Here is a 12,416-nt window from a genome sequence, read left to right as displayed (position 1 = left end):
CTTTTCAATTTATTTTAGAAATAATTCTTTGCTCGCTGGGATCTTTTAGTTAAACCAACCTTATTACTCAATTTATATCCATTTAGAGAATAAACTTTTATTTACAGCTTATCTAAAAAGCACAGAACGTACCGTATAGATGTTTCAGAGCTTTTTAGTCTTAGATAGAATTACATCATAAAAATTTTTCATCATAAGATTATAAATTTTACCAGTATGGCGTCTAAACCGGTTACAGCCATACTGAAAAATCATTTATAACATCGTTTAACAGACAATTTTTCACGAATATTAAACTAAAAATAATACCAGTTTTGTTAACCCTTAATATCCGCCGAAAGCTGTCTATAATATGATGCGATAAATAACTAATATAGTTTAACGACTTTATTATCTAATTAAAACTATTATTTCATTGTCTCTCTAATATGATGAAAGTGAGCGTTTTCTCCACTTGACTGCATAACTTTTCCCCGCCCAAAAATGAAGGAAAAAAATGATTATATTTTCACTTTTACCAAACATTTTCTCAAGGCTAAGAGTTCTTTTGGGGGGCGCAGCTACACTAAAAAATTATTATACAAAAAAAATATTATCTTAGCTAGGTCTTTCATAACTATATTCGAAAAAACTCTAAAATATAGTTTAAAACATTTGTCTTACAAAAAATCTGAGCTATGAAGGCTCAATAAATACCCTTATTTTTAAAACTATTGAAATTTAGGGAAGTTATTTTTTTCATAGTATAACCTCTTCGTAGGGACCTAACCCTGCGGGGCTAGTACTCATAATAACCTAACCCAAACAAACAAACGAAAACTACAACTCATCCGTATTTAAATTTATTTTAAGAATAAGGGAGGGGGCTTCAGTGCTCAACAAGCACATTGAGGTAAACCGCCTAATTATGTCATTTCATTAGTAGATTTATTTTTAAAATCATAAAAATTATATATCATTAATTGCATGTATACTTATGTAATAAAATTTCTATTTTATTTTCATCTTTAGATTTAATGAGCCATTTCATAATTATAAAATTATTTTACCGAGAAAAAATTAAAAGAAAAGGGACACATTCTTTGATTCTTTTTTTTAGTATGGCTTTGAAACCGATTAATATCCGCTGGATTAGAACCTTTTCTCAGCAGTACTGAAAAATCATGAAGAACATCTTATTACACACAATTTTCCACAAAATAAAAATAAAAATTATAAAATCAATTTCGGCCCCTCGTTCCTAACAAAACTAGTTTTAATCTTAAAATTTTCATTTTAAAACCTGCAGAAAGCTGTCTATAATACGATGCGATAGATAACTATAATTTTATATTTTAAAAGATATTTTTTTAAACTTAGGCAACCTTTTCATTTAGATCACTTGAACGACCATCATTTTTAGAAAAAGTTTTAGGCTATGGGGCGGAAGGTTGAGGCTCCCATATCCCGAGAAAAGTAACCCCCTCAACAAACAAAAAAACGAAGGTGATACCCCCTAACATCTCAAATTATTAAGTGTCCTTTGAGATGGATTTCATATGTAAAAGTGTACGAAGTGAAAAATGCGGTAAAAAAAGAAATAAAAAATATTTTTTGTCATTCTATGACGGTCCAGTAAAGATTTCACTACTTTTTTACGAATGTTTCTACATAACTGAAACTTTTATGTATTCGATAAAATAATTGGCTCTTTTTGCTTAGGAGTTTTAAACTAGTTATTAATCGTATTATATATCGTATTATAGACACTCTTCGAATGATAAGAAAATTAAAAATAATAAGATTGAAACAAGTTTTATTAGCCCCGAGAGCCTAAGGCCCATTATTAAAGATTTATATTTTATTATTTGTGTAAAATTATTTAAAATACTATGCTAAACATGATTTTTCAGTAGGGCTTAAAACCGGTTGTAATCCAGCGAAAATTAATCGGTTTCAAAGCCATACTAGAATAATGTATACTTAGTTAACGTTTCGATTTTATTTTTGGTTGGTTTGAAATAACATCAATTCTAAAAACTTTTACTTAATTGGCTTGAAATTATTTTTTTGGACCATTAAGTCAAGTCAAATGTACAGATTTTTTTTACAAAATATTATTATTTGTAGATGATATCGTTTTAAAACTCTAAAAGTATCGAATAAAAAGTATCGATAATTTTTATAAGAAAGCCCAAGCTTTGGGTACGATGAAAGTAAAAAAAACAATTAGCAATTTACCCCACCTCCCCCTCCTATAAAAAAGGCTTTGACGTCCGTAACTTGCGCTTTTTTTCTGAATCATCTAGTATTCATAAAATTATAAGAATAGTTATATGTATATCCATCAGTTATAAATACATCCATATAACTGAAAAAAATAATTAACAATTGGAATATGTATACGTAGATTGGTTACGCAATATCAATATTTTCGACAGTGGAGCATCTTAGAACCCCCCCCCCCCCTACTTTTTTTCTTGAAAACTTGTCTCTATAGCCCCAACTAGCAAGCTGTAAATCGATGTATTATTACTTGGATCTTACTCCAGATTATTATGTACTTTAATAAAGTGATAGTCGCAGCTGGCTTAAATAACGATACTTCTATCCAGACACTTTACCCCCTTTCCCTCCCCTTCTACTGGATAAACAAACTGATCAATAAATGAGGTCAATATTAGTAACCTAAATTAATGACAATTTTTTCTGTTAATATATCTACGTTTTTAAAAAAAATAGTATCTTGTAGATTTCAACATTATGATACCAGATTTGAAAGGTTATAAAGTAAGAATCAACCCATATACTTCTAAAAAGGGACGTACAAGCTTTTTTTAACGTGTGTAAAATGAGCTGTTTCAAAAGTTTGAGGGGGGTAATTTAATATCTTTTTTTGAAATTTTAAAGGGGGTAAAATGAGTAATTCCAAAGTTTTTTTTGGGGTAAACACCCCTTTAACCTCTGACAAATTATAAAGTATGGGGGGGGGGGGGTGTGATTAATTGTCAACTGACAAATCTAAAGATTTTACCGCAATTGTTTCTGATAAAGAATACATTTACCTAACGGCCAACAAATTAATATTTGCAAATAAATAACAATGCAAAATAATTTGCAATAAATATTCAAATGATAATCAATGAATTTCATAAAATGTTTCTTTATAACTGAAAAGTATTTTATTGTTTTTTTTTAAGTTAATAATTGAATAATTTGTTAAAAATATTACAAAATAAATCTTTTTTAACAGATAAATAATTCACAATTAGATAGATTAAATTTAGTGCCTTCTAGTTTTGAGGAGAAAAAAGTGAGAGAAAAAGCTACATTATAAAAAAGAACCATTTTGGTTCAGCGGTTAGCAAGATCCTTCGGTACAGATAGACATCATTTTACTTTTATATAAGGGATGCATCATTTTATAAAATTTTTGCTGATTTTGTTACATAAGCATGACTTTTCAAAATGTTAATATCAATGACCTTTATTAAATGAAATTAGACTAATTGCATTTTTGTTGTAATAATTGTTTAATTAAAAATAGTTTATAGCATAATAGTCATTTATCGCATCGTATTATAGACAGCTTTCCGCGGATATTAAAATGAAAAACTTAAAAGATTAAAACTAGTTTTGTTAGCCCCGAGGGACCGAATGCCTGGGCTAACAAAACTGTTATTAACTTTATGATTTGTATTATAGTATAGTATTGCAAAATGTTATGGAATACGATGCAGTACATGATTTTTCAGCATAGCTGAGAATCAGTTCTAAACTCTAATGGTTGAAAATATTGTCCTAATTTTCTATTGACCCGGGCTAATGGCTTAAATCATTATTCTGCCCCAGGCTATTCAAACATGTTTTGCAGAAAAAATGCACCTAGCCGCAGAAAAAAAGTGTCCAAACGTTACGGGAACAATGCTTATTTTTTTTTCAAACACTTTTTTTTAATCTATAGATTTTGTTTGTATATCTGATATAAATTTTTCATTGTAAGCACTCGGGCAGCTTTTAAAAAGTAATGAAGTAATAAATTGCTTAAACTTTGTCATCAAAAAATTGGTAAAAATGTAGGCGCACTTAATAAGAATTTCATGTTGCATTGTTTAAAAAGTCTTAAAGGCAAAACTAAAGTATATCCATACAAATAGGCCAAAAAATTGGAAATTAGTGCCTATAAAAATGACTTTATACAATACAAATGACCAACAATATGCCAATACACAGACTAAATTACCAATGTTAGGCCAGTATTGCGTATTTTTTATATGCACTATAAAAAGCTTCAATTCCGATTGAAATATTACACTTTACAATTACAAATAAAACTTCGGGCATCTAAAGTTTTTAGTAGATTTTTCTAATTATTCGAAGATTTTTGGTTGTTTTTGTATGACACTGCAAACTAAAGAACAATAACAATATGTTTTTTCTTGCAAAATATATAACAATGTCCAGCGCGCTTTTGAGCAGGGAAAACTTTTATATAAAAAAAATTAAATAAAAACCTAAATTTTTCATTTTTATTGTCTTAACTAAAGTTTATTTTTACATCGAATTGTTATTAGTAAAAAGCATAAAAAAAATTGTGCTTTTACATAAACTATTGTTAGATCACCAAACTCGCTCCATCCCCCCTTTTTTTTTTTAAACAGGCTCTAATCCTGCAAGGTTCTTTACATAACTTAACCTAACCTAAAAAAGCATCGAGAATGTGTTTTCCTTCAAATAGTACGTTTGTGACCAATGATCAAAGGGGATAAGACAATGGCTTTAAAACTGAAGTACTTTCCCAATGATGATACACAAAATTATCCCTTCTTTAAATTACAATAAGTGGTTGAAACTTTTGGACACTCAACTTAATCAACCAAACAATCAAAATTCAATAAAAGTTAGTGAGCTAAGGTATAAGAAAACGTTTTTATATAACATTGGGGACAAGGACGTCCAAGGGGGGGGGGGTAAAGGGGTGATGCCGTAGGCACCCCTAAAATATTTTTCATTTTACCCCCGCGCGCTATTTAACCCCCTCCCCAAAAAAAAAACGAATTACCCCCCCCCCTTTAAAAATTTTACTCACCCCAAATAAAAAAGCTTGGACGCCCCTAATTGGCGACTAATGTAATAAACAGCCCAATGTCCCCTACCTCCCTGGAAAACGCCAAGTATTTTAAGAATATGTATGATAAGTTTTTAAGAATGTTTGTCTTTATTAATGAACGCGCAAGGCAATATGGAATAATACTATAGTACCAGTGATTAAATACACACTCTTACACATAACTTTGTCATGTGAATTAACTATTCCGCCTCCGACGTTTTCGCAGTTAAAAACAGTTTGATTCCTTTAAAAACTCACTTTTCTTAGCTTTTGTAATAGTTAAACATAGTTTTGTATCAGATACTGAAAATAACATTTTGGTTTAATGCTTGTATTTAACTGGCTGATAAGTAGAGGGTTATTTATGAGTTTAACTTATCCTTTTTAATATGAAAGATACTAACAGCATGCATCTGGAGTTTCTGTATTCAAAGAGGGAGGAAGGGCAGATCAATATCCTACTAAAACCACCACAAGACTTCAATTTGAATAGCCTTAAACCATGAAAGGCTTGTATAAAGCTTTACTCAAATGGAAAACTCAACGGCTAAGTGGTTACTAAGATCTTAAGAGACAAACACCTTACTACTTTATCCTATTATATAAAGTAATAAGCTTTTTTGTCAGTAGAAAAGGATCTCGCTAACTGCAGAACCTATTTGGTTCTCCTTTGCAGTGAAGCTTCTTATAGGTCCTGGGAAGGTTTTAACTCTTTTGGGGAAGGTTATCTCCACACTCCCAGTAAGAAATACTTCCAAATAATATTTTCTTTTTAAAACTTAAATTGAAAAAAGGGAAAAAACTTTTCCCCCGCCCACTTTAAGTGTCCCTAGAGGCTTCTATAGGGGCGTAGCCGCTAGTATATTAAGAAGAAAGATAAATTGGAATGTATCAAGATGTCCTTTTACTGTCCCCTTGGTTTAAAAGTATTTGTTTAATGGGACAAAATGCATTTAAAAACATTACAGAAACATTGTGACAAAAGCACCTTAATTTATTGGAGTAAATTCTATATGCTTTGACTGCAGTTGTCACAGTTCTAGACAAATACTATGCGATTTAAATCAATTTTAATTATGAAATGTTTCTGTGTTGCCCGGAAGGGTTAGTGCACCTCAGGTATAGTCCCTCGTGGGTTAAGAACCCCTTGCAGCATGGGGATAATAATATAGAAAATTCTCCTCCCCCCCCCCTTATTTTCTTTTTGTTTTAAATTATTATAGCGGAAGGGAAGTTTCGAACACAGTAATAGTGTCTGACTGATTATGACGTAACAAAAAAAAATTAGCCAATGAGAGGCCGTTATTGACCAATGGTAAAATTTATAGTGGCCTCTCATTGGCTATTTTTTTTTGTTACGTCATAATAGGTCAGACACTATTACTGTGTTCAATCTTACGACTTTTTATCCCACCCTCTGAAATTTGGAGGGGAAAAAAGTTATTCTTGTTTTAGTGACAAAAAAGGCCTTAGGCAATCAATTTTGATTTTTGTCCTACATATCTTTGGATTATAAAAGGTATACAAGGATACGTCAATAAAGATAAATTAATCTTCTACCCAACATTTTTATTTAGGATTTACATATTATTCTATGACCAAACAAAAGTTTCACTTTCAACCATGTATTATCGAAATCCAGGGATCTATAGGGATAAGCCAATGGCCAATAAATTGATGTACATTCCCAATGATGATACACAAAATTACCCTTTTTGTAGGTTACGAATAGTGTTTGAAACTTTTGGGTACTCAACTCAATGAACCAACCAATCAAATTTTAAAAATGTCCCCAAAGTTGATGCACTAACGAATAAGAAAACTTTATCATAAAACTTTGGGGACTAGTGTAATAAACAACCCAATATCTTTTCCCTCCCTTTTAGAAATCAATGTTTTAAAAAAATTTGCAAAATTGTCAAAAGAAATAGATTTAAGTTTATTTCTTCATTTTATTGTTGTGTTTTTATTGCACTATATACCTATTGTTTAATTTTAGTGGGAATTTTAAAAACTATTATTTTAATAATAACAATCTTTTCTTATTGAATCAAATTTCTCACAAATATTAATTCTAGGGAGGGAGGGGACATTGGGTTGTTTATTAAACTAGTCCCCAAAGTTTTATAATAACGTTGGCTTCAAAACTTAGGGGATTTTTATTGAATTTTTATTGGTTGATTCATTAAGTTGAGTGTCCAAATGTTTCAACCACTAATCATAATCTACAGAAGGGGTAATTTTGTGTATCATCATTGGGGATGTATATCAATTTTTCGGTCATTGTCTTATCCCTTTAGATCCCTGATCATTGCCCTTCATATATTTTCTTTAAATAACGATTTCATTTCAATTGTTGATAGAATTTTTGGTTTTCATTCATTTTTTCTTTTGAATTGTTTGTGACACTTTTAAAATTAAGGTTTAGATTAAAAGTTATCAAATCATGGCGGGGGTACATTTAAAATATGATATTAGTTGGTGGTTTAGTAAAAAGTACGAGTTTTGTACAGGGATTTAAAGGGATAAGACAATGACCGATAAATTGTTGTACATCCCCAATGATGATTACCCCTTCTGTAAATTACAATTAGTTGATGAAATGTTTTGATACTTAACTTTATAAACAAACCAATAGAATTCCAATTAAAGTCCCTAAAGTTTTTGAACCAACAAATAAGAAAACGCTATCATAAAACTTTGGGGACTAGTGTAATATACAGCCTAATTTTACCTTCCTCTTGGGTTTATTCAACATAGAAATGCTTAGCTTTAAATGGTTTTAGATTGTAGGGTACTTTGACAAACGTCATATAGGGACAAACGTACTAGGAGACGAACCCTCTAAGGTGAAACAGTGGGAAATAAATTAATGTAAGCTCTAATTTATGATTCTAAATTGTATAAAAAAAAATCTAGGATACCCTAGGAGTTAGGGTGTCTGATCCTTATGTAAATCTTAGGAAACCTTAAATCATGAGCTACCATAAAAATGTTATGGGATATATAGCATTCTTCTTTATTTCTAAATTATTAACGCTGTTACTCTATATTTATTGTTTCATAACTTACGTGCATTCATCTCCATGGCCGCAGAAGAACATGGTCTGCCGCCGGTGATCGCCAAATCCATCCCGCCGCGAGCCCGGCAAATAACGGCATTCTGGGTCGTTTGTGCGCACACAAGTCTCGTAATCCTGCAATGAGCTGTTCTTGGAGAAGCAGAAAAAAACGCGCCAAATTTGAAAATCCAAGATGGCGTCAAAGATTGGCGCCATGAAAATGGAAAATCAAAATGGCGGCGGTTTTCTTCCGTCCAAAGAATTCAGCAGCTCTTATTGAGGATCCTTTTCTACTTCACACATTTATAATTTGCTCATGTACCATAATTTTACCTATCATTTTGGTTCTGACTTTTGTATATGTGTCTGAGGTGATTTTTTGTTTATTGTATTTGTATTAACGTACCTTTTACCTTTTATTTCAAAAAGAAAGAAATTAGGGGCTGTGAATAAAAATTTTTCCCTAACATCTTGTTGAATTATTTAAATTGGCTTTGAAAAAGGGATAATAATTAAGTTGACCTCAAATACAAAGAGAAAAAAAGGCGGGAGAAATTTTGTTCACAGTCCCTTTAAAGGTCAACTTACGTGCACTCTTCTCCCTGGCCACAATAGAACTCGGTTAGCTGCGCAAAGTCGTCGCGTTCACTACCCTCAATATATCTGCACTCCTTATCCCCTCGTCGCACGCATGTCTCAAAGTCCTGCACGTCAGCAACAAAGGGTTAAATTAAGAAAAAACTAATGCGGGAATAAAGGGTTAGGTATCAGGTAAGAAAAATTTTGTTAGAATAGGAGTTACAAGTATCTGTTGGGATAAAGGAAAAGTAAGTAACTACTAAGAAGTAAACTAATTTACAGCCAAAATTGGTCATTTTTCAGTCAATAAATTGTAAGGATCGAAATTCAATTGACAAAGGGTTAAATAAGAATGAGGAAAAACAAAATAGATTTTAAAAGAGTTAATTTAGAAACAATTTGCTAAAATAAATTTTAGAGAAAATATTATTTATTCTTAAGATTTAACATGAAAAATATTTTCATGTTCAAACAAACTTTTAAAGAGAATTTTAAAAATGAATTTTCATTAAAAATAAGATTTAGACTAAAAAGGGAAAATAATTTATCATTCTTATTGACTTAGCAGCAGAAGATTTTTTTACAAATTAAATAAAATATCTTAAACTAAATAAGCCCATTACCAATATGAATAAGATTGCATTGAAAGTGCAGAGCATGTTTTTTATATAAATATGTTGTATACATCTAAGCCATTCCATTTCATATAGGGGCAGGAGAATAAGGAAACAAATTTGAAAATCCAAGATGGCGTCAAAGTTTGGCGCCAAAGTTGAAAATCAAAATGGCGGCGGTTTTCCTCCGTCTAAAGAATTTTAGCACAATGAATCATTTGCTGTTCAACATTTAAAAGTTTGATAATATGTAAGTGTTAATTTTATTTAATCTACAAAAAAAGGGTTATTTTTCAAACATGTTACAAGGAATTATTTTTTGTACATAAATAATAACAATTTTGGTTACCAGAGAGTGTAATAACTTTGAGAGCATGGAGATAGAGACGTGCATAAAGAATAATCACCTCAGACATATATAATTCAATAAATCAGAGACTTACCTGCATCAGAATTAACCCCCTAAACATCCCAACTTCCTTACAGAAGAAAAGATTCATCCCCCAAAATTCAAAACAACCCCTAAATAAAACTAAAAACCCAGCTTTTTAAAGAACAAAAATTATGAAATCAGTTGAATTTTAAAATAAAGATATTTATGTGTGTAAGTACTTAAAAAGAATCCCCAAAGATTAAACTGAATTCTTTGGACATATTTAATGATAATAAATAAAGATAATACACATATTAAAGCTAATCAAAATTTTAAATCCAGATTTAAACAGCTTTAAAAAAAAGTTAAAAATCTTGATTAGCTAAAGAAATATTATATAAACATTATTGTTAGCAATTTGACTTTCGAAACATGTGTAATGATTATGAATATAATTGATAATGATGAGTATGTTGTAATTAAATGAATTAGCGAATTTTGAGTGTAGCTTGTAGGATATACCAGGGTAATTTAGGTGCTGATCCTTCCTACCATTATCTAGATTTTGTGGAGACAGCACCAAAAAAATGACGTCATACGATAAAATAACCAATAAGAGGCAAGTATAGATTGTACCATTGGTTAATTACGTTGTATACTGGCCTATCATAAGTTGACGTCATTTTTTTTTGTGCCACTTTATGCTGTCTCAATTTTACGTCCATACCTCAAATGCGAGAATGGTCAACAGGTACACAAGTTTTACTACAAGAAAGCAAATTTAGTACCCTAACAAGTCAGTGTTGTCTTGATAGTATAATATTAAGTCCAAAAGTCATTCATAATGAATATATCTTAAAAGCTACTATACAAAACAAATTTAAAATATATTAGTTTTATTTAATAGGTAACAAAAACTATTTAAATTATAAAGCTTCCTAATTTACTCAAAATCTAAAAAAAAATTGGAACATTTGATATAGTAAACAAATTACAAAGTAAACTTACCCTAGTTTAAACTACAAATGTAATAAGTTAGTTGGATGGATGATTGTTAAAATGAAATCATCAAACATTTTTATAAATGATAAAATGAAATAAAATAAATAAAGTGACATATTGATAAATGGATTTTTTAAATAGTTGCAAATATAAACAAATAAAATGAATAATGACCTCAGTTGCAAGTGATCAAATATGAAGAAGAAAACATGCACTTAAATTAATTACAACACTTAAGTCTAAATAATCAAAGATTCATAAAATCAATAATGAGCATTATCAGAAGGAAAACATGCAGGTGAGTATACAATAGATTAAACACGTTTTGGTTCTACCCTCCGACCCTTGTCTATACCAAAGTATATGAAATTCCAATTTTATTATCCTTTTCACAATACCAAAATTTAAAAGGTTCTGCTGTTGCTTTTGAATTTTATTGTCACAATTTATTATGGGAAAATAATCTAGATGAGAGCATTGTATACATCTTATTGAAGTGTGTCATATGTTTGCAATATGCAAAGAAGTAAAAAAAGTATTCATTATTATTCTGCAATATGGTAGTGAGTGTATGATATGTGGATGAATTTTAAACATACATAAAATGTGTAATTCCACAATGAGATTATGATTAACACTAAAGTTTTTGAAAACATATAAAATAGTAAAATTATTATTTTGCATAATCAAATCAATAAATAACTGATTTAAAACTAATTTTGATATGAAAAATAGATTTTTGTTTTGCTAAATAAACGATAATTAAATTTTGATCAATGGCAACCAAGTGTGCTAGTCCGACAATATTTGCAATGTTTCAACATTTGTGAATATGTAAAAAAAATAATAATACGGCTGAAATGATATTTTTCTGCATGCCTTGATATCTTATATGGAGTATGCAATGAATTAAAAGAATTTAAATTTTAAAGTCAAAAGGATAAATAGATAGAAGGTAGAAAATTACTATAAAAGGGGTCTTTCACAGTAATTGTAATTATATGAAAATATACATTTCATCATATAGTTAAAAGACAGGATATTTATGTCATATGTAGTAATGATTTCTTTAGAATATGTCAATAATAATTCAGCCAAGAACACTTTTATTAAATGTCACATAGTTTAAATAAATAATAGAGAAAAATTATCTTTAAAAGTTGTAAAGAAAGAATTACGCAAACTAAATTTAGAAGATAGTTATGCAACTTTTAAAGTTGCAGTTAAAGAAAAGAAATTTAACTAATTTAGATTTACATTTAATGCAAATGGAATGTGTAGAAAAAACTCAATTCATGCACAGGTTTTACAAAGTATACCAAACTGTCAGAGAAAGTCCCCAAAAGTGCAATGAACAGGGTGTTTCAAAACTATAGATCTAATCATCATTGCAATTACATGGATATTAAAGTTTTCCATGCATATGTGAAATTACACAAAAAAAAGTAAATTTTGAAATGTGCAAAGCAATTGAACACCCTTTGCACATGTGTGAGGTTAATTGCCTTGGAAGAAAAGAATATTTTACATGCATGCAAAGGCAAAAATCTAGGAACGGAAAAGAAAACGCGGCAATGCACAAATAATTGCTGCAAATGTAAAACAAAAAATCAAAGCTAGAGTTTGTGCAATAGAAACCTCAGAACCTAGTAATAGTGTCTGACTGATTATGACGTAAGAGAAAAAATTAGCCAATG

General features: G+C 30.0%; 1 protein-coding gene across 2 annotated transcripts in view; it reads right to left on the bottom strand.

Moving 5' to 3' along the window:
- LOC145334157 (uronyl 2-sulfotransferase homolog pip-like) overlaps positions 1-12,416 on the bottom strand; it is a 102,236-nt gene that overhangs the window by 15,680 nt on the left and 74,140 nt on the right. Inside the window, exon 10 of one of the 2 annotated variants that reach the window (XM_080179539.1) lies at positions 8,162-8,286. In XM_080179539.1, coding sequence (XP_080035665.1) covers positions 8,162-8,286 — 125 coding nt within the window. Of the gene's footprint in view, positions 1-8,161; positions 8,287-8,739; positions 8,856-12,416 lie in introns of both variants that reach the window. The other variant, XM_080179606.1, reaches the window with a different exon arrangement.

The sequence above is a fragment of the Acartia tonsa genome, chromosome 1 (assembly GCF_053477335.1).
Source record: "Acartia tonsa isolate MP-2025a chromosome 1, ASM5347733v1, whole genome shotgun sequence".
Taxonomy (NCBI): domain Eukaryota; kingdom Metazoa; phylum Arthropoda; class Copepoda; order Calanoida; family Acartiidae; genus Acartia; species Acartia tonsa.
The sequence above is the reverse complement of the archived record's forward strand: the minus strand, read 5'-3'. Positions and strand labels throughout refer to the sequence as shown.